The following is a 24668-nucleotide window of genomic DNA, read 5'->3' as shown; positions in this document are numbered from 1 at the left end:
CTTATTAATCAAATACATCCACCCCCAACCTTCTTCAAATGCGAACAGGCATGAACAGGAGCTTAATGTACTGATGTGATAAACACCCTTCTTGTTTAGAACCCACCTTCATTATCATACACGGCCTTGGTGACAATGTTTCGAAATTAAGTCTCAGCTTTTCGAACAATATGCGGGTCCCGTAATTCAGTAAGCGAGATCCCCTAGGAAGTAAGCAACAATCTACAAGAAAGCATAAAGCATTGCAAGTGTTTTTTGGAAATTCCACTATTCGAGGTTAAATATCTTCACTTTTTTTTTTTAATAAAGCTGAGGGATGTCAGTGGAGAAAAGGCTCTTATCATGCCAACGGTCAGCTTTGCGTTGACTGCAAGTAGGCGTGGCTAATGCGGACTCAGGTTGATATATTTCTATGAAACACATCTGATACAGAAACAAGAATTCTGCAAATAGGAATTTATAAGTAAACAAAGGTACTACCAAGTCAAGGTGCAAGTTACTTCAAGGTCCCTTTTAGTGTTTATCCCCTGCAAAAGAACTAAGACTAATTACACGGTAAACTTTACTAATACAGCACAAAGAAAGACGGGGATACTGTACATCCCCGGGCAGCCACCACAAGATGCCAGACTCAAGGTTAGCAGCTAAGAAAACTGACTGGACAACACAGCAAGTTCCGCTCTTGCAGCAGTTCGCAACGGAGTTGTTGAATCCGTTACGTGACTTTTGACATTACCAGGCCAAATCGAATACAATAAAGCGCACTGGAACTGGGTGATACAAAACCCAAATCACATTTAGAAAGGTGAGCGATTCCGTAATTGGAAGCTACAATAACCTCAGTATACACAAGTTAACCTTTAGCCTACTCTTATTCTACACTACGGAAAATTATAACTGCAAACCGTTTACAACACTTTCTCACAAAAATACAGATCGTAAACTTAGGATAGGAAAAAATGTGAAAGGTTAACTCTGACATAAAAGTGGTGATGAAATGTTATCCCAGTTAGTTAAATTGTGCAGAAAACTCTGAGTTTAAAACATGTTTTGCCACGAGAAGGTACGGAAATAATGACAGATGACTCATTTATACAATTCCTGCTTATCAGCTAATGAAAATCCAGCCAAAGATGACAAAATGACAAGAATGTACGCACTACAGAATGTAGTAATGTAGTTAATACCCAAAACAATTAAAAAAACAAAAACAAAGGGGCTCTTACAACGACAGGCAAACCTTGTTCGCATTCTGAATATGAAATTAATTTAATGAGATTTAAGCACAGTCTCTTGACAAGAACCGACGCACACAACTCAGGCCGTGTGTGTGTGTGTGTGTGTGTGTGTGTGTGTGTGTGTGTGTGTGTGTGTGTGTGAGAGAGAGAGAGAGAGAGAGAGAGAGAGAGAGAGAGAGAGAGAGAGAGAGAGAGAGAGAGAGAGAGAGAGAGCAGACTTAATAATGGCCGAGTGAAATGAAGATATGAAGTTGCCTTAAGGGATATCAAATTGCCACCCCCATACGCCTTCAACAAGGATGTGATGTCATACATCAAGGACGAAGACCCTTCCTTTAATACAGTCCCATCCACTACAGCCACAGGATAATGAAGCATCCCTAATCTACAACCTCGAAAAATGGCATTAGAAACTACTGGTATATGGTAAACTTTGACATTCGTTAATTAAACTTACTGTACCACAAACCGAGGTTTCAATTAATTCCATACTAGCTACTTCAATACTTTTCTTGACTAAGCAAACTTTTCATTAAAATATATATTTTTACGAGCGAAATTAGCAACTGCAGGATAAATGCATCAGTAGGTTTAATATTTCCGAAATCATTATCTTTTAACTGAACCCTTTAAAGTGTATATGTATGTATGTATGTATGTGTGTGTGTATATATATATATATGTATATATATATATATATATATATATATATATATATATATATATATATATATATATATATATATATATATATATATAAACCAAAGGTTAACTGCAAGGTCGATCATACAGTCAATAACAATTCATATGCATTATATCTTCTTAATATATATATATATATATATATATATATATATATATATATATATATATATATATATATATATATATATATATATAGTGTGTGTGTGTATGTGCGTGTCTGTGTAAGTGAGAGAGAGAGCTTGTGTGTGTTTATATGCGCGCGTGCGTAAGAGTGAGCATTTGTGAATGTTCATTCAGACAAAAACTTAAAAGGGTCTCTGATCTTCCCCCTTACACCACCCTCCACCCTACCAAAAAATATCCTTCTGAGGTACTGTGGTCTCAAGGTATTCAAGGTTTTCATCCTTATCTAATGGCTGTTTTTAACGTCATAGGCACATGCCAGGACTGGCCTAATTGTTAAATCGTGTAAGTCTTTTTTTTTATATCCCTCCAATTATAAACATTCATGTCAGCAACAATGTAATTAGTATTGCGGATAACATATAGCTATCAACTACTTCAGACTGAAAGGAGCATCCTGCTAATGTTTAAATGCAACAACCAGAGTGCAAGCTTCACGCAATCAACACGAAGAAAATAACAATACATAAACGCTTACAGGGAAAGAGAGAGCATCATGTGATAGCCCACATATCAGCCACCACCTGCATAAATATAATTATGACTACCCAAACATCTCTCTTGCAAAAGCTACCTAGCAAGTTTCTACACCCTAATCTGGAAGAAGAAAAACTGCTGTTAAGTTACAAACACCGGATATTTAGAGTGAAACTTTTGGGACCTGTCATCAACCACAGTCAGACACTGAGTTTTCTTTACAATTCATTTAAACCCAATAAACATTTGTAAATCTAAAACGCTGGGACTTTATTGCATAACACAATCCCCATTAAAAAAAATTACTACAATTCCTGAAGATTGGAAACATGATAAAATGAATAAATATGTGAGTGGTGTCGGTTCCGCCGGGCAGATCCTGTTTGGCCGCAGACTTGCCAATATAACAATGCGTCCCGTGATATGGCAGACAGCCGTTAAAGCAAAACAATCTACTTGCGTATCCCGGATGGGATACATACGCTCTATCACGGCAGCTGGTATGTGAAACACGTGTTGGAAAGACAGGTGTTGAGTAGTCCGGAATACTAACGAATTTCAACCATTAATCACGAGAGAGATCTTTTTCAATCAAATTGTGCCGTTTACAAGTATTTTTTTTTCTTATCAATGTTAAAATTTCACGCAGACATATATATTTATAGGGTATGTACAGCCTATGGAATCTTTGTAAACATACACACTAGAGAAATACAGTATACCAACTAAATGACGAAATGACATGCTCGTCACATGACATTCTTGTTAATTTAATTACAGCCATTATCGAAAGTGGAAACTGGAGAGAAACAATCACACTGCTTCAGATTTTCCTCGATTTACTTCCAGAACGAGGGCTTGTCGCCGCTTTCACTCATCATTATTCTACCACAGCCATGGCAGCAAACCGGGGAATCCTGAATGTAAACACAATACCTAAATCTGGATATGATATGATCGTGCGATGCAATGAAGTTGTGATGATGTCAAATACGATAACTTAGTAAACAACGCAAGGTACATCTCTCAACCTGGATAGCTGCGCTCAATAAAGAGCAAATAAATAGATTTTCATTTGGCCTTGCAACATTAAATCTCAAGCTTTGTTCTTTCGGAAAAAAAAAATCACAACCGAGCCAGTCACGACAAAAAGAACTAGCAGCTAATAATTCTTCCTAAAAGGAATTATAATCGAATTCGCACTTATAACAAGTGTCACGTCTCAACTGATAGAATATATCACTGTAACCACTTCTTGTCAACAGGAAAATATGAAGCACAGTCACTAGAGCAACGAGCATTCCGCCGTGAGAACCTTTTCTCTACCACAGATCAGCGTCGACTGAACGACCATGCTGCGGCTGCCTTTCAACCTTTACTCTCGGGATCCGGGCGAGTCTGTTGCGTCTCACTCGCGCAACCTACCAACAGGTGACCAGGCAGTACTTTTTCTCTTTACAAATATCTCGATAAAAATCAAATGCGACGGTTCTATGTGTACGTGATGCTTATCCATTAGGAACATTTTATTCTTTAAACTATATCTGCCTTGCATATACGTAGTATTTATCAGACTTACAAGAACCATTGCATCTTAGCGACACGGTTTCCGAGAAAATCCAGGTAAAGAAGGTCGGTCTGAAAATCTACGTTTCAACGGTTATAAGAAGAACGAACTCAAGAGACTGGACTCCTCCTTCCATCCCTTCATTCCTCTCTCTCTCTCTCTCTCTCTCTCTCTCTCTCTCTCTCTCTCTCTCTCTCTCTCTCTCTCTCTCTTCTCTCTATACATACGAATATAAATTCACTTCACTTTGAAATAACATTATGCGACAAGTACAACAATCAATATTCACTGATTTTAGGAAACAAACTGACATAATTCTGACAGTCCATGGATTGCTAATTATATTGCAGGATAAAACAAATAAGAATATCCATACAACAACACCAAACAATCCGCTATATGTGACCCGTAAAAAAACCGTACGTGCATCGAAGTTCTAAATGCAACGCTAGCAATTACATTTCGAGGCACATACATCCCCATGTTCATATATCTGTCCTCTGCATAAAAACTCGCATGGACTGTGGCGCCGCATGGTCATTCACTCCCAAGCTCCAAATTACTGAAAATAAAAGTTAAACGGTAATAAAAGAACATCTGCAACAAACCATTCACTTCAATTGTTTTTTTTTTTAATTATCTCTCTCTCCCTGATTCCAGCTACCAGATTACGAAATATTCTCACACGAATCTTGTACAGACCATGCCGCCGCTCTCTCCCCCCTTCGGTTTTCATTTAACTTGGGTCCAGGCACTCAGCAACGGCCTCCAGAGACAGCAGTGGCAGTAACCCGTACCAGACTTTTAAAGCACAGTCTAAGACTAAAATCCGGAAAAAATAAAATAACGGAAAAATCTTCGCTAAGCCCAAAATATTTTTAGATTTCCACCAGTTCAGACATTTCTAAAACATTACTACACTTCTCTATTTATAATGATTTAAATAATTCTGTGCCTAATATAACACTTAAATCACTGCATTTCTACTACAAAATATCATAATGCTATAATGATAACAGTCTAGTTATTTCTAAAACTTGAAACGCAAAGTCACCAATATCGCAAAATGAATAAAGTAGTGGATTCTGGCCTAAAAGAACTCTCGCTGCCTTAAGCAGTAAATCAGTTGGCGAACACTGATTTTCAACATCCGAGACCAAAGAACTTTCAGATGTGAGGAACAATAACTTCAAGAAATTTCCAGCTTCGTTTCTTTTAAGGAAAAAATATAACTGATTAATTTCCCCAACTACAAGTAACGGATGTCAAAGTTTTGTCAATACAAACACACACACACACACACACACACACACATATATATACACATATATATATATATATATATTTTGTGAGTGCGTGCGAACAGAAGAGAGAGAGAGAGAGAGAGAGAGAGAGAGAGAGAGAGAGAGAGAGAGAAATCAATGAATGATATCTCCGGGTAAGTAGGAATCACGGTGGATGGGCCACGGGAGGAAGTCGAACTGAATGCACAGCTATCTTTTTTTTTCTCAGTCCTTTCTTTTCCTTAAATAATGAGCTCATTAAAGAGGTTAAGATCCTGTGGAGAATTTCGTTACCAAGACATCACGGGATCATCTCCGAGACCGATGACGAAGGAAAATTCTTGGTGGAAATAGCAAAGAATTGCCTTCTCTGTCATTTAGGGAGAGTTGATAACACTTTCTAAACTATCATTTTCCCTGCCTGGTAACCAGGCTGCATTATACTTGGGAGGTTCCCGATGGGAAAAGTTGTTTCTGCAAAAAATCTCACAGGAGAAAAATTCACCTTAATATAAGGGGACAACGGTGTAACCTCTACGTTATGAAAAGGAAAAGTCTCAGCAAATATGTCATTACACAAGCAGGAAGGAACCAGCCCCTATGACCAATTCTAAGATGGGAAAGTTTTCTATGAGAAGAATTTGATCACATGAATTTTCTGACACTCTAGGTTACTACTACTATAAATGGAGAAATATCACCCTCTACTGAAATCTCTTCGAGGGTGTTTAATAAACAACCATTTACCAAGAGGGAAGAAATACCGAGAAAGGACTCAGACTGATTAGTTAATTATCGTGTAAACATGCTTTTTATTAACTGAATTGACATATCAGAAAAAAACATCCGCAAGGTTCGGGATAGCCAGTAAAACCGAAAGACATTCGCATTCAAAGGCTGTAACTGCACGCAACTGACCAATGGCTTTCAAGGCTCATACATGTCACTTATTTCAACTACCAGGTTTCCCTGACTCGTCCAAAATTCCTTTATGTATTCGACTATTATTTCGAGAAGGAAAAGGTTTCCTGCTGAAAATTATGTCGACTTTGCAAATTTCGAAATACGCATTATCAGGAAAATACCGAATTGTTGAGAGAGAGAGAGAGAGAGAGAGAGAGAGAGAGAGAGAGAGAGAGAGAGAGAGAGAGAGAGAGAGAGAGGGAGAGAGAGAGAGGCTCATTCACTACAGAGGTCGTTTCCCACACAAGAAAAAAAACAAGACATTTCAATAAGTTAATTGTTTAAATTTACGTAGCCTTCCATGGAGATTTGAAGTGTTTGGAGCAAAAATCTGTTGAAGGCTTTGCACTGCTGGATACAATACAGAACAATACGTATTAGCGTGTACATGCATTAAATAAAATCCTCGATGAATCGCCCCCTCCCACAATACTTTTGAAATGCATCTACACAAAATTGTATGAAAAGTGTGTGATAATATCACGCCAAGTTAAACATGAAATAAGCTAAAAGTTCTGGGAAACACTCAAGCGCAATGCAAAAATAAAATCCCCATATCTTATACACAAGCCCACTTGACATTCCCCTAGTATCATTATGCCAAAATAGAAAATGAGGGAGTAAGGGGGAGGGCGCCAAATAGAAAGAGCCCAATCAGTGAACGAATCCCAGATATAGCATGTGACAGCCAGATGCCACAACCAGGAACCTTGAATCTAATAAACACGCCTTCTCATCCTCCTAAGCAAGATGGTACTCAACTCTAATAAAAAATTATGTATATCACTCGAGTGACTACATTTTTTTTTCAAGGATTACATTCAGGATAGCAACAACGCTGCTGTAAAAAGGACACAATTAACACGCTGTCTAAAGTAAACTAGTTCTATTTAATGCGAGGCTACACGGATCTCAAATCATGCATTTGCACTTCATTTATATTATACTCTGTTTCTTGACAAGGCGTCTGCCCCCTACAGAAATGGCGACTCAGGCCAATACACACAATTTGTTCAGAATGAGATCTTTTCCTGCAATAAAACTTATCAAATTCTTCCCTCTTTTTTAAGTCAATATCTATAAGTAAACACAAACTCGACGGGGTGACCTTAGCCCTCGTGATGCCTGATTACATACACTAATAAATCATATGGAAACAGAGTAAGTTTAAAAATTACATTCAAAAATGTTCACCATGACTTCAAGCGTATGTACAACTACCTATGTAGGTGCCAATAAATTCCACTTTTAACACTAATCAAGGCACCCACCCAACTTCCACCTAATATCCGGAGTGCCTATGACAGGCTGGCTGTCGAAACTGTCATCTTGAAGAATTTAATTCGCAATGTTTCTTTCTGGACTACAACAACAATCTAAAACAGCATCAACAAACAGTAAAAAAAAAAAAAAAAAAAAAAATCACTGCCAATGGCGAAATCAAAGACTTGATAAAAGGGGGAAGGATTTTTCCTTTTTTACACATAGTCAAAGTATCTCGGTACTGGTAATTTATCGATGAGAAACGTGTACACAAATAATCGCCAACTTTCCAATAGATGAAAAGGCGCAGATGAAAATCCACTGAAGTCAAACAAAACTTCCACGCCACGGCCGCACATAGCTATAAATACCATTTACAAAGAAGGAACATCCACTATTTTTCAGATTTGATAGTATTACTCTGATGGCAGACATCAAACGCTTTAATTACAAAAGATCATTTGAACACAACGACGACTAAAATATCACATCAGACGAAGTAAGTCTTGATATGGAATGCACCACTTCACCACCTGAAGACTCCTAGAATACTTAATACGTATGACATCTCAAACGGTGATACCAAAGGTGAGCGATTAACCTAGTACAGCTTATGGGAAAACGCGTCCTCGTGCGAACCTCACAATTACCAATGACACGCAGTGCACTCATATTCTACACAATGATGGCTGTAGAGTGCAAGACAGTCATGTTTAATATACGAGCTTAAAGATCATACGGGGCTAAGCGATGTGACAGTGCCAGGACATGACAGGAAGTCAACACCTAAACACACTTCCTAGAGCTATCAATTCTAATGTATCTTGCCTAACCAAACATATCCATGACAAAATCAACAATTACGTGAGCACACCCGGTTGGAAAGTAAACACACCCAACGAACAACCGCCCCATCTTATTCTATTCCTCCTAAAAGCTACCATCCATCCCCCGAAAGCTATCACTAGATTGCTGCTACACGCCTTGGCCATGCCTCGCTGACTTACTATGCATCGTTGACTTGAATTCGTTTCCTCTAGACGGCAGTCTACTTTAATGGGACAACCGCAGCTGCTGAATTAAATGACAAAAATATGGATTTGCGGTTACTTTAAGGTTTGAAAACGTGAATGAAAGCGGCCCCAACGACGACGAAAGCACTACGCAAAGGGTGTAATTTAGGGGTAACCCTGTAATTATCGTATACGGCAAGAGAGCATAAAGAACAATGCCCTCTCCTTAGGGACAACGACCGAAACGAGAACAAATAAAGGACTCCTTGATGCACGCACGTTTCACTAGACGAACGCAAACTGACTCAAGGGTAAAAGAAACAGACTCAACGTTATCTACTGATTCGAGATGTTAACAACACCGCAAAGCTTCGGCTAGAATACTAAAAACTTGGGGGACGTACAATATGAAAATACTAATCACGGCGACACTATTGGATGCAGAAAAATGTAACATTTTTGTACTTCCTTGAGTAGTAAATCGACGTTATAATTTACCCTTACCCGACTACAACAAACGCTTTCCATATAAGTTATCGTCCGAAAGTAACTGATTAAAATCATTCAAATTACTTCAGTATCTTATCTTCAGGCACTCCAGGAAGTAGCTCCAGAGTCAACATGGTTGCTTGATGAACTTACCATACCAGGGAAGGTAAACACGCAGCTCACAACCGTCCAATAGTCGGCACTGATGACTTATGGAGCGCTAAAGCCGAGAGTAATAAGAATCTGCTTCCTTCCATGCACTTTGTTCTACTACTTCTGAAGATGACATGCATACCTATAATAATGCTTAATTAAAGGTTGCTTGAGATAGTAGACAAGGGAAAGCAGCGCGAAGGGTACGCAGTTATTTAGCAACACCAGAGAGAGAGAGAGAGAGAGAGAGAGAGAGAGAGAGAGAGAGAGAGAGAGAGAGAGAGAGAGAGAGAGAATTACTTGGAGGGAAACGAATTTTGTGTTTTGCGTAAACTCAAGAGAAATTAGTCATATTAAAAAAATTAATCTTAAAAAGCATGCTTTTTAAACCATGTACATTAAACATGTGATGAGCAAACTTACGGGAATAAACAACCACGAAATCATTTCATTAGGCGAATTCATCACACTTCCCCAAAGAAAGAGACGTTATGTTTTCTAAAATATTAACAGCCCACCATGCGGTGGCTAACGTCAATACTTACATTTCTCGGGCCAATTTCTTTCGCTGATGCCGCTTCTCATACTATCGACTCAAAATGACACAAATGAAAACTTTCTCAAAAGACACGGTTAATACGTTTTATATTTCCTCCCAGAAGATATTGTAAGGCCTAGTCATCACTCTCTCCTTTCTTCCCAACCATATGTCCAAGGCCAAGTTCAGGTGCGCTGTTTACTTACTCCCCTCAAAACCCAACCACCAACCGCAAGGTAATTATCATACTTTAACTTCCTAATGCACACACGTTCATATTTATTTATATACCGACGAAGTGAAATCTTAGTGAAATGCGATGCCCCGAGCCATTTCGTTTTGAGAAAATGTAACGTGAAAGTTTCATTGGGTCTAAGCACACATCTGAAGAAATTCAACCAACATTTCAAATACGTAATTTCACTTAGCAAAAAATTAGATTACGTCTAGATCTGTAAATTCTACAAACTTTTACAAATTACACTGAATCACAAAGACTTTTCATTATTATTATTATTATTATTATTATTATTATTATTATTATTATTCTAAACCCACTTTTAATGAGCTTCAGATAATCGAAGATGACTTTCATGTTGGAAAATTAATGGGACATAATTGAAAAAGAAAACATTAAACTTGAGAAAGAGCAACTTATAAAAGGAAGGAAGCTTACTGTAAATGCCTCACAAAGCGATTCTTTCATGTACAAAGCAGCATGCTACAGAAACGAATAAGAGCCTTAAAATGACCTCTCCTCACCAAAGCGACAAAGACTAGGAAAACCGTGCAGTACTTACTGTGGAGTCATCATGGACTTGTTAGCATCTCTGGGAACTGGAGGCGGCGTTGCCGTCAGCATCTCCCTAGGCGGGGAGTCGGGCGGCAAAGGCGGCACATCTGGAGGCGGAGCAGCCACTTCCGAGGGCGGAGGTGGCAGTGGTTCGTCGTTGACTACCACCTCGCCGTCCGTAAGTGGGGGAGGGGGAGGGGGAGGCAGGTCAGGTGTGGATGACCTGGATACAGGACTCGTTGGTGGCACCAAGTGAGAGGCGTGTATGGAGGAGGGTGCATGCAAGCGGGTATCTGGTGATGACCTTGATTGCCTGAGAGACGCCGGCGTGGGAGCGGCGGCAACTGCTACAGGTGATGTGGTTGGTTTCGGCAACGCTGTCGGCGTCGCTTCAGGAGATTTTGGAGGGTCAGGAGCTGGAGGTTTGCGGTATTTATAAGGTCTCGCCAAAGGTAAGTTCCGTAATTCATTGGCTGATTCCTCTATCCTCCGCATTTCCGAGTCGGGACTGGTCTTCTCCGTGTGGGGGATGCCATTGGCGGTGGCCAGGGGGGACAGGGCATTGGGGTGAGGGCCAGAAGCAGTGTTGGTCTGCCCATGGAATAGAGATCGCAAGTTGGGCTTCTTGGGAGGGCGTTCAGGGGGTCGCGGGGGTGGTTCGTCTGGCGTTGGCGGGGGAAGCGAGGGGGGTAGGGGAGGGTCGTGGGTGGCGATGGCATCTGACGAGGCCAAAACGCCTTCCAACAGACCTCTGGATGATGAAGCACGGGAGGCACTGCAACAATAAAGAAAACAATACTACATTAGCGCTAATAATTACACTACGCAGTTTACAGTGCCATCACAAACAGGAATAAAAGGCATACAGCATGAATAAGCTCCATGAACATGACAAGCGAAATGCTAAATCAAATTCTAAATTCTAGTAAAAACACACACACATATATATACATACTGTACATTATTAGATACTCATACAATGTCACATACGCATCGAGAATGAAATGGAATAAAGTCACTCCAAGGATGCTTTGACAGGAAAAGAAAAACGCTTAGCTGTTTTTTTACTTCAACAACAAATAAGGAATATACACATTTGAGCCCGCTCGTTTGAATTTGGCATCTTCAAACTAAAGTACGCAAATAAATAAAACTGCTGGGCAATCAAAACCACATTTACTTGTTGCCACTTAATAAAATGCCAAGCTGAAAGACCTAAGCTGAAGAAATTTTGTTTATTATACCAGCAACACCAACACTTTTAAAACAACAGCCAGTCTGAAGTACGTAAACCCATATTTTCTTCAATAATCCAATAAAATCCCAACATCCGTCGAAGTAATGAATGCGTACTGAATCACACAACCGTCATGGCTCACCATCCAAGAGGCGTTCATAACCTTGGTGGCTACATAAAATTATCCTGCGGCGTCGCAGCAGCAAGATATATAGTCATGGCGTTAACAAACAATGTGAAGGTTACACCTCCATAAATCCCTCTGCCTTGTATCAACCAGCAAGACCCAGCATCCCCTTCGCCTATAATCATCGCTAAGTCTTATGCTCACTTTATCCATCAAGAATCGAAGAGAAGTGTATTCAACAGACATATTAATAGCCTCGTATATTTTTGAAAAAAAAAAAAAAAACTTTGGATGCAAAGAAACCAAATATAGAAGAGTCATCATTGCTTTTGTATGATACAGAAAAAATAAAGTTTGAATATCACCGTTACTGACGTTCCACTCTAAGATAGCACATTCAGATATCCTGACACCACCGTTGCTCTTCGAAATACAATTGAATGGTAACTACAGTACGCCAATACACATCACATCAATATGATTGTATGTGTGTGTGTATGTATATACCAGCATCTCAAATCCAGTACACTGTAGGAAATATACATTAAATAACGTGCATTATATATATATATATATATATATATATATATATATATATATATATATATATATATATATATATATATATATATATATATATACATATATATACACACACACAGTCTGAATACATAGTAGGAACTAGGAACTTCACATTAAATAAAATATACTATCATTATGTGAATCATAACACATTTTCACCAAATGAGAAAATTATAATAAAATTTTGAATATATGTCTCCTTTTCAAGGTACACCGAGCGATTATCAGTTCGCACGATCTCCAAAGCTGATAACCTGAGAACGTTTTAATCTTTCACCTTCATGTGAAAACTGTTTCATATTTACAAGCTTCGTCCTCTTCCTTAAATGCCACAGAGGTCGCCCACACACGTCCTCTTTTATTTACAAGGTATTACTCAGATTAATAAACAAGGAAGAAAACGTTTGTTCCTTAATCACATTTCATACTAAGTACAATTCATGGACTAATAGTTTTAGTTTGCGTACTACGAATCATCATAATAATGAGTAGGAGGAGGAGGAGGAGGAGGAAGAAGAATAAGAGAAAATAACGGAAAATACTTTCATATTTGCATTTTCCCAAGGGTAGAGACTCGACAAACGCCACCAAGGATGTCGACGACATTCTGGGAGAAAGTCCGACGCAGTTACTTAAAAGAAAAATATAAAAAATTAGAAACACTTAGTTTTTTACTATTTAGAACAGAATTTATGCTTTTGGAATTTGCAAAATCTAAGATAGTTTCCACATGCAAAGGTTGCAGTGAAGCCAGTCTGAGAAACTGCATAGAATATATATGTGTAAATAAACATACACACACACCATATATATATATATATATATATATATATATATATATATATATATATATATATATATATAATCTAAGGAAAGTGAAACAATACAAAACTGCACAGGAAAAATGTACAACAGAGTGGAATGTTGTTAAAAAAACTGGATACCATGCGCTTTCGTGCATTGTGTACTCATCTTAAAACCTGTCAAAATGTACTTGAAAACTGTGTCATTCTATGTACTTTTATGTCAGTAGTTTGTCTGGAACAAAAGTTTTACCGGAATACATAATATTACTACTACTGTGAACGCTGTCACATATACAAATGCAATAGTCTCCCTTAGAAAAGTTAAGCCTAATATTCCGTTTTCACTCGCAGACATGATGACTGACGAGTTTCATGGGAGACTTCGTTATGATACACAACTCTCTCCATAAATAGTTCAAAACAGCGGAAGGACTAGGTCTCACCACCAATAAAAAAGGCATTCCATCACTTACTCAAACTGACAGGCTGCATTTACACTAGGATCCTTGCCTCTACAACTAGTCTGACAAATTAGTCTTGGTCCACTCAACAAACTACTTGAAATCCATACAAAGGGGAGTTGGAATAAAATTATGACGATAACCTCGTCAGAAGATTATAAAGGACATTCTGCGGTCATGAAAAAATTGCAATCTTTACTTTGTATCATAGCAAGGCTAACTGCTAAGTTCCTACTGATGATCTGCAAAATATCAAGTCTTGCAGAACACACAGTATCAAGTTTGCATCTTTTTCATCATTCTTCCGGAAAAGCGTTTTCCGTATCAGAAGAAAATATGCTTTAAAAAAATTTCAGTCAATGAGAAAAATAAAAAATCTTTTCGTTTGTTACGTAGCATTCATTTTCACAAGTTATAAACGATTGTTACGTAGCATTCATTTTTACAATTTATAAACGATTGTTACGTAGCATTCATTTTAACAAGTTATAAACGACTTATCAATACAGAACAGCAAAACTGTGTGTGTGTGTGTGTGTGAGAGAGAGAGAGAGAGAGAGAGAGAGAGAGAGAGAGAGAGAGAGAGAGAGAGAGAGAGAGAGAGAGAGAGAGAGAGAGGTGGCTCTTATGAGTCTAGTTCAATGATATTTAGCCGTAAAGGTTCTCCTCTGACATTAAATCAGAAAGCAATAAAATAAGAAATAGTCCATGAAGGTAAACCACACAAGGCACAGAGGGCTTAACAAACACTTTGGAAGAAAGTATTCTTGTAGCAGCAGCCCTGGTAACTTACATCTGCAAAACATTAGTGGTCACACCACTAATCTGCGGTTACCGCACACGGCTGATTTTTATTCACGGCTTTCTTGCTTAGAAGAAATGATTAAATCTCTGCACAATACTTAAACATATAAAACGCCGAAAACATTCCTTAGAATTTACAACCGTTTTCCCCTGGACCCCACCATATTATCAGTTATCTACTTTTATAATGCTTTTGGGCATACACAAATAGGACAGTTGCCTCACTGCAAAACTTAATTCGTTTATAAATGGAAAAACCTGAAGAAAACGTAACAATAGTAATATAAAACAATTAACGGATAAAGGTATGCAAATAATAATAAATATTCGAATTGGATCCGAATAATCTAGTATTAACCAAGTTAAATATTGTACGAAGCTGGTATGACTTGCAGGAAAATATTATTTTAAGCAGTGTATATGCATTGTATACCTATTTTCATCACGTCCTCTCCGAACCTAAACTCTGCTCGGAAATGCATTTTAGAGCATACCCTTGTAGCAATAACTGTAAAGGACTATACCAAGCGTTCGCACCAAGGAGCTTTACACTCAGAATAAGAAAAATAAATCTTGGGTTTGATAGACAAGTCTTTACGCACACACACACACATTATATATATATACTCAAATTTCCAAAGTAATGATCTATTAAACAAAAATATATAGATTCTATGAGATAGAGAGAGAGAGAGAGAGAGAGAGAGAGAGAGAGAGAGAGAGAGAGAGAGAGAGAGAGAGAGAGAGAGGAAAACCTGCCAATAGGGGCAGAGCATTAGCAAACTTGTTCTACCCACGCACCTTATCTCTAAAAGGCGCCCTCAAGGAAAGAGTGAGAAGAGATCCGTTGTTCCACTTTCCCTTTTCCTATTCCACGACGTCCCTCTTCATCGGACCGGCACCGAAATTACCGTCAAGCAGTTAAATTAATTGTTAAATATTACCGCTCCCCTAACATTACCATCTGTAATACCAGTCTTCATTTAGCTTCTTGAAAAAAAAAAAAGGATAAGGAGGAAAAATGTGCTTGAACATTCGCCTTTCACTGTCTACGCGAGAACGTTATGTGAATAAACAAAAAACTGTTCTCTATGTAATTTGTGATAGGATTGGCTAAGCCAAACCTGCTGATCTACTTTACTTGCCAAAAACGGTATCTGGGTAGCCTTTGCAGTGATACACCTTATAAAACAAAGAAAAAGAAAAAGACAAGAAAAAACTAAATTTTCGACATTAATCCACGAAAACATTTGCTATGAATATAATTAACAAGAAAAAGCACCATCTTTCGCACACACACACACAAGCGTCAGCCGGTGATCATGGGCCTGAAATGGTTTCGTCAGTTACATGCCTTTTGGTTGATTTCCTAATTCCAGTAGCGAAACCGGATATTAGTGAAGGTCAAGAGAGAGAGAGAGAGAGAGAGAGAGAGAGAGAGAGAGAGAGAGAGAGAGAGAGAGAGAGCTTCCAAAAATTATCAGCACCTTAAAAACGCTTAATCTAAATCCCACCACAGATAGATTAAGCAAGAAAAAGAAAAATAATGAGTGAAGAAAGTCTACAGAAAATCATTCTTAACGAATAAACGAAAAACCTCACAAATGGCATAATACAAGAAAGTGACTTTAAAGTAAAATAAAGAAAAAATTTCGAGATAAATTATATGTATAAAAAAAAGACAGACTCAAAACGATCGCTCAGGAATTTCCGTCCGTTTGTGGAGCACTTGACACAAGGATCTGCAACGGCGCTGGGAGGTTACGCCTTTGATGCCCTTATATTTAATTCACTAACCATTTAGCCCACGTCGGTTTAGGAGGACAACCTGTTCATCACGTCGTATTCTGGTCATGTAATCAATGACACAAAGCTGAAAGCGTTATGAATGTACTCCAAGCACGTTCCTAGCTAACGTTCAAGGAGTAAGATGGATTGGAAAATTATTCAGAGCTTCTAACAAATAACGAAACTCGATTCGTAACGGACAAGATATGCATTCAGACATTCAGTAAAATTACCCCCTTGAAGTGATCCCTTTCAAGAGCCTTAACCCTTGCTTCAAGCAGCGTTGGAGTTTATAAAACTACAAATCGAGCCACATTTATTTATTTTAGTTTCGCCTTTCTCAACTACGCGTATACTTTTTAAATACATACTTAAGTCATGAGCTCCACTTAAATGCCGTTACTCCCCAGCTTAAAAACTAAACAGGTTGAGAAATATGAAAAATATTTTTTTTTTTATAAAAAATGATCTCCCAAACCAATAGATATAAATACAATTTTTATCGATCAGTCATGTCACTAAAGCAATTCCCTCATTCTCGGTTCTTTCAACGTCTCTTGTTAACCCATTCATGAACAATTCTCTAATCCTGATTCAATTACACTTTAGTGTTTTCGACTAAGAAATCATCACAATCATTTGCAGTATATACTTATGGTATCACACTTGTGTTTGTGTAGAGAGAGAGAGAGAGAGAGAGAGAGAGAGAGAGAGAGAGAGAGAGAGAGAGAGAGAGAGAGAAGTAGGTAATGATTTATGACCGGCAGCATGCCATGACAAAGCAACCACATACCCGCACGTCCGCACTGAGATAGTTTGGCATCTGCTTTAATCACTTAAGGCAATACCCAGAAGACAATAAAAATTCAGATGAATTTGCCTTCAAGCACACACACTACTTTCAACGTAAATATTACTATACTCTTTACCATTACTCTTTTAATACTTTGTAATTGTTCCTGTTTCAAGTCATATTGTCCAGATTGGAAAATTCTGTACCAATACTAAGAGAACACACTCTTTTAATGTATTTGTCCACATTTTAGTTGTCAAGTAACACCTTTGGTTGGGCAGCTACTCGAAACTGCACGCTGTGTATTTTTTTTTTTTTTTTTAGCAGTAACAGGAAGCTTAACCTTCCCCGTAAATTGCCTGCAAAGGGATCGAGCCGTTTTATTAATGGTGATGTTTTTTCCAACAATAATGGAATTAAATCACAATCAAATCCTATAAAAGGCCAATCCTAAGCAAAAACAGAACAGTAAATGCAACGTTCGTACTTTAATTGCTGAACTGTGTAGATATCTCCTTGACAGAAAAAGTTCAAAACACAGCCACATCAAGCCCCTACACGTAGTGCGCCCTTCATCTCAATATTCAGAGCCTGCCTTTTCCATTTAGGATTTTCCTAATAAGTATCCACATTTCTCATCCTGTCCACTGTTCGCATACCACACACGTTACATCTCGCAAACAATTCACTTCAACATTAACCTTTTTTTTTCTTTCACTCGCTTTCAATGTCGAGACATCGCGTCCAAAAAGGTGAGATGGCCCAATAACCCCCTCATACATATCCACCAAGACTTCCATGACACACAGAAGTCTCCTCCCAAAGTTCTGCATGTACCTTGTTACCTGCCCTGCTTCACCTAATTATGACTTACCTTTTTTCCTCTTCTTATCGTCATCCGCTATACTTACTCCAGCTACTTTCATTTTAAACCATCCATATTAGCATTCATTTTTCCAACTTCCCGATTTCCATTTATTCTCATTACCTTATTCTTGCTCACATTTACTCTCAACAAATACTCTACAACTCTCACTTGTTTCCGCAATTTCTATTCACTATCTCCGATCAGGGTTATCATTCTATAAACATCAATCATTCCACGCTGTTCATGAATCATTTCATTACTACATCCTATGGCATACAATCTAATGCCACAAAAAGTAATAACAGCTGAAATAAAAATAGAAGCCTTGCAACCATCTTCTCATATGAAGCCACCATCACGACCAACCATCCCAATCAATCCATCGTTCCTCCTCCTCCTCCACCCGCAAAACTAAAACCACCCACCGAATTATTCCGCACCGCAAGATCTGTTATAGCTACCGAAATCTATCTCCGAAAACCCAACTTCACATTCAGGAACAGTCGGTCAGCCGCCATGCCAGCACGCTTCACGCCGCTTTTGGAGCAGTTAGACTAGCCTCCAACGGAGCGTGTACAATGTGAACGTATTTTTTTTATGTCATACTTGAGATGTGACATGCCTACGAGATCGCTATACTCGTCGTAGTCTTCCTGATACACATATCTGGGATCTTGGTCGGGCTTTGAAGGGGAAAAAAATGGTAAGATATACCATAAGTATTATGTAATTTACTAAGGCATTAAATATTTGAACCTATAAGATAAATAAAAACTGAATATTTTTCAAAAACGTACTTAATCTCCTAGCTCGTTAAAGTCTCTACACTTAACTTACTGTTTTCCAAATATTTAAAAAGATTTGCAAGCTTTTGTAAGATTACTGGACGTATTTATGTGCCTTCAATCACGAAATCATCAATCGATGGTCTGAATTTCATCTACGATTTAAGTCCGAGATAACTTGGGTCATCAGAAATACTCAGTTATCAACAAAGCATTATCATCTTTGCAAAATGGTTACAGAATACTAAAGATTTTTAACTAGCTACTGTCGTAAATATTTTTCATCGGTATAAATACTTAACAATAATTACTCATATAAGTCCTCGGTATCTTTACAAGTCAGCCCCAAAAATTAAGAATACAGTCCCATATAGTTGCTCACTGACTGAAAAGTACAGCAAGAAACTATCATATTAAATGTCAACACGCCGTACCCTTAGCAAATCTTTCAGTTTTATGCGAGGCTTATTGACCCCTGCATGGCATGTCTCGAAAACTCCAAACACATCGTTGTTTTATCTCTTGGAATGATCTTACGCTGCTCCATGGTTGTCATTTCCTGCTCATTTTATGCTTACCATAGACACTATTCTCGAGATTTACGCCACCCGCTTCTTGAGCTGCGTTGTACACTCTAGAATTAGTATTCCCACAAAGTACTGCAAGATATAGCAAGCTCAAATGGAGATAGGCTTGAAATTCCCTAACAACGTCCTAAACGCCTACCTTTATAAAACTTTTAAAAAATTAGTCTGTGACCTAAGTCAACTAATCTGCGTCTGTTTAAGATGAGAAGTGTCCTGTGACAAGTACAACAACAATTTTTCTCTGTTTTGGTTATATCAGTTTCATCCACCTTCCCTAGCAACAGTTAAGGGGAGGCATATTTGACACCACACTGATGTCAAATATGCCATAATGACAATTAAAAATGATACTGGTTGGAGATACATAATATTCACACCATCCTAAATAAATCGAAGAGAACTATACAAGGTACAACGGATGTTTAATTATACAGACACAATCAAAAATATAAAATGGAATTAAGACTAGTTTTTCCAACAGAAATTAGCATGTAACCTTAAATGAATATAATAAAATATGACACACATCATAAGAAAATATTCTTTCCATCCGTCGCGAGAAAAATATTTAAGTACAGAAAGGATCAAAATCAAAACTCAAAGTAGAAAAAGCGAATTACAAAAGAAAAGGAAGTGAGAATGAAGGCCATTATGACACATAAGAAAACCTACGTGTTGCCAATTTAAAAAAAAAAAGGATCGAAGAAAAGAATAAGAGACGAAACTTACCACACGTTAGGAGACCGTAATTTTAACCTTCAAAACCCGACAATGTACAACGTTTAAGAACAAATTAAGAAACGGAAGAAATTTACAAGCAAGCCGGTATTCCTAATTTTATCTATTTCCTCATCAATATATTCAGGGCTACATACACGTAATGCTCTTAAAAACATTGATGAAAACACTGATTTCTATGTTTTTAAGAGCATTACGAGTATGTAGCCCTGAATATGTTGATGAGGAAATAGAAAAGATTAGAAATACAGACAAGAAATTTAAATATCCTGACAGTGTATTAAACAATGCATTAAAAGCGGCAAAAAAAGACTACGTGTCAAAACCAAAAAGAACCTTACAACAGAAAAAATTTGCTTGTACTGCATTATAATAATAATATGAAAGATATCCCCCATTTTCTTATGAATTTTGATGTTAATGTCGCATTTAAGAACTATAAAACAATGAAACGTACTTATCAAGAACTCTCCCGACAATACTAAGGGTGTGTATGTAAAATTCCATGCAAGTCTTGTGACAACTTTTATATTGGCCAAATGGGTAAAGCACTGGAAAAGAGAATAGAACAGCATAAAAAATGTATGAGATGCGCACAGGGGAACGGTGGTATTTTTGTACATGTTAATGAGAACAATCATGCTACCAACTGGTAAGGGGCAAAAAGGATTGTACTATATCCTAATAACGCACTGGAAAGGAATATCATTGAATCTAGCTTTATAGAAGAAAGTTACAGCCATAATATGAATATCAGTCAAGGGATGTATAAACTTGATCCTTTAATATCAAAAGAAATTTGTAAATTGTTTAAATTTTAAGGTAGGCAGTAGAGATGTATGGAAATAAGATTACCATATTTGTAAACACAGTACGGGGGCAGCAGTGCTAATGAGTTTTCCAACCCCGCCTCCCGACACCTGTCAGGTGTGGATTTGATGTCTCCTATGGTCGGTACGTTTATCAGTATTGTCCCCTGAGAGTATATTGTGATTTTTAACCAAACTGTGATTTTTAACACCGGCCTGTGGGTGTCTGTATTCTCAAAGGGTTGTGTATGTTCGTCAGTACTGTTCCTGTAGTATATATATATTTGTGACTCCTAATACTCTGTATCAGTCGTTCGTCAATGGCTTGGAAATATAGTCGAAACCGGTCAGGACCTACACCCCGTCTCTTATTTTTCACCTGCGGTAATGTGTAATAAATGAATCACATACAAAACTGATTATAATCATATATATATATATACATATATATATATATATATATATATATATATATATATATATATATATATATATATATATATATATATATATATACATACATACATACATATATACTGTATATAAAATTTGAAACTAGAACAATTTCCAGTATGAAGTATCTAAATGATGATAACCTTAGCTAGTGCATTTAAAATGAAATTAAAATTATTTACGGTTGACTAAGGTGCACACAGGGGACTATACCATGCATTTAAAATGAAATTAAAATTATTTACGGATGACTAAGGTGCATACAGGGAACTATACCCTTTTCAAGTGTTTGAGAACCCCACGTTTATCACAGCACATGACCGCTGCTTGCACTTGAAGATATCCGGTTTAAACCAATCCGGATAGGATACTTGCTTAACGTTTACAAAAATATCTTTAAAGGTAATCATATACGAATTAAGTACTGCTAAAACGTTACTAGGGAATCAAATATTAATTTTATTACTGGCACAGGGTTCACACGCATCTTCAGTTAAATGGCTGAAGAACGAAAATCTCAAAACAAGCCGACTGGCCATTTAAAAAAAATGAACAAGATACAACTAAAGAGTCGTAAATCGTAGTTAGTTATGGCAGACCAAAGTCATGAAATATATTTGCTAAATAATCGAGCTGAACTTCAAACATTCAGAGGCAATCTGGGCTAGATTATAAAAATGAAAAATGCAATAATGCAATAGTTTCCTACATCCAAAAATATTCAACCTTAAGACGAAATCAAAAAGGCTTTATTACAGAGAGAGAGAGAGAGAGAGAGAGAGAGAGAGAGAGAGAGAGAGAGAGAGAGAGAGAGGGGGGGGAAATCTTACTAGAATGCTTAAGAAAATTACCTTGAGATGGAGCTAATTACTACTTCCGAATGATAATACATGTCAATTGCCTGCATGTGACTGTCCGTGAGCGCACGCACGTACGTGTGCAACACTTTCTATATTATTCTCTTCTCAAGTAAATGGCCAACAACCAGTCATCAGCGGAAATGAAATCAAGAGGTTCATCCAATTTCAAACCTTGATTGCGTGAAGGCGACTCCAAAAATAAATTATATCCTTCATGCGGCATGAAAGGCTTTCATTATTAACGGCTATGAGTTTCGTGATCTATCAGCGGCGAAGACTGCGCATCATCGAATTTCATCCTTTTTCTTCAATAATTTTGCAATATAACCGGATACGGTGTCAGCATTAACAATGGTGCCTGTGTGTGCTTTTAATTTATATAAACAGGCTAATACAGAGATCATAATGTGAAAAATGACAATAGAGGCTGTAAAGGTAACACTATGCTTTAGCAATTAATTGTCTTAACAGGGAATGACAATTGTCATTAGCAGGTGATTATTATCTAAACCAAAAGCGCGAAATGCATAAATCTAAATATCACAAAACGCCAACCTAAATAATTACATCACCAATTCAAATTTTCTACGAAGTATAAATAATATAAAAACAAAAAAATCTGAAGTAGTTTTACTGTGGTTAGGTCCATGACCTTTAAACTGCGTGTAAATGCAAATATGAATAAAATCGACGTGAGCTGCAAGCTTTATTCAAAACGATCTTCAAATAACAAGATCCCACAAAGCCTTCACACCCAACAGATGAAAAAATTCAACATTCCCTATCTCGAAATTCGTTACTTTGAATGGTATATACGCCCTTTAGAACTTCTAGGGCACTCGTGCACAGACACAAATACCAGTTCAAATCTGGGAAAATTAATCTTGTATGATTTGCTCTGTCAGTGTATGTCCATCTACTTTCGTCTAGTTAAAATCTCGGAAAACAAATGAGTTATACAACAAACAGATCCCTTGACACACTCTCCGACTATTAAATCATCCGGGAGAAGCAGTTCCTTGGCATTTCCTCAAGACAATACAATAACAATGAAACCTAGAGGAAGTCGGCAGGAAATGCATCTGGCTACCCTCTAATAACCCAATATGGAAAGTGAACACCAAGGTCATACCATCACGGGGATTCCACACAAAACTAGCACAGGCCTCTCCTTTGTTTAGAATTACCATAAGATTTCCCCACTCCGCTCTCGTATAATATACTTGGTATACCATACTTGACTACACATCATATCCCGCGGTAATATGCATCCCGGTAGCTCACAGCGCTTAAGTCCTTGCCGGATAGTAAAAAACCAACTCGTGACCGATTCATTATGAAAGAAAAACAACTCGCCTAATACTGAACTCAAGAAAAGTCAAATGTCAAATGAGAGAGAGAGAGAGAGAGAGAGAGAGAGAGAGAGAGAGAGAGAGAGAATTCTGAAAACGTCCAATTTACGTTCTCAGCCGAACAGTGCTTACTTCGTTCAAAGCACTTAACCGTCACCAACAGCAGGATCCGGATCTTGCACGAACAGCCATCACTTTCTCTTCGACGAACCTTTTTTTTTTTTTTTTTTAACCAAACTCGACCAATACTCATATTTCCCTTACTGCCGCGAAGCGACGGAAGAGGGGTTGGTATGGGGGGAAGGGGGGATGAAGTTCCCTTTGGCCCTAACAGTAAAAGTTTCATTGATGATAATCAGAGTAATTATGATTTCTCTGGCACCTTCTCTCTCCCATCTCCTCTGAGATATCTCGCTGGGAAATTTTCACCAAGAGTAATTCTGCGGACGCCCACTAAACTGGACATATGACAAATGCTAATTGCCGTCAACCATCCATTGCAATTAAGAGACTGACGATACCACATCACGTATTGTATATTGATGAAACTAAGAGAAGATGCTAAACAAGAACTTAAAACTTAATTCTTTACAAAATACAGTATAATAACATATTTTGGAATACTTCGTGCTATGCTCTATCAATTTTGAAGATTAGCATCGCTATCAGAGGAAACAAACTACCATGGATGCGAAATTGTGCTATCTTCAGCAAAATTTGAGAGAGAAAATAACGGAACAGGCGAACTTACCAATTTAAGAACGTGATTATACCATGAATCATTACATGAAGCCAGCAACTTCAGCCAAACAACAACCGATGAGAATAGCGAGGGTAATTCTTTTGAGAGAGAGAGAGAGAGAGAGAGAGAGAGAGAGAGTCTCAAACACAAACATTTATATATATATATATATATATATATATATATATATACATATATACATACATACACA

General features: G+C 37.7%; 1 protein-coding gene across 5 annotated transcripts in view; it reads right to left on the bottom strand.

Annotated features, from left to right (window-relative positions):
* LOC136842560 (protein Shroom-like) overlaps positions 1–24668 on the bottom strand; it is a 981749-nt gene that overhangs the window by 63459 nt on the left and 893622 nt on the right. For 4 of the 5 annotated variants that reach the window (XM_067110017.1, XM_067110016.1, XM_067110018.1 and 1 more), the window contains exon 6: positions 10673–11440. The exons of the other annotated variant lie outside the window; for it this stretch is intronic. In XM_067110017.1, coding sequence (XP_066966118.1) covers positions 10673–11440 — 768 coding nt within the window. The remainder of the gene's footprint in view (positions 1–10672; positions 11441–24668) is intronic. 5 annotated transcript variants of the gene reach the window in all.

The sequence above is a fragment of the Macrobrachium rosenbergii genome, chromosome 10 (genome assembly GCF_040412425.1).
Source record: "Macrobrachium rosenbergii isolate ZJJX-2024 chromosome 10, ASM4041242v1, whole genome shotgun sequence".
NCBI lineage: Eukaryota > Metazoa > Arthropoda > Malacostraca > Decapoda > Palaemonidae > Macrobrachium > Macrobrachium rosenbergii.
This window is presented reverse-complemented; position numbering and strand designations above follow the sequence as displayed.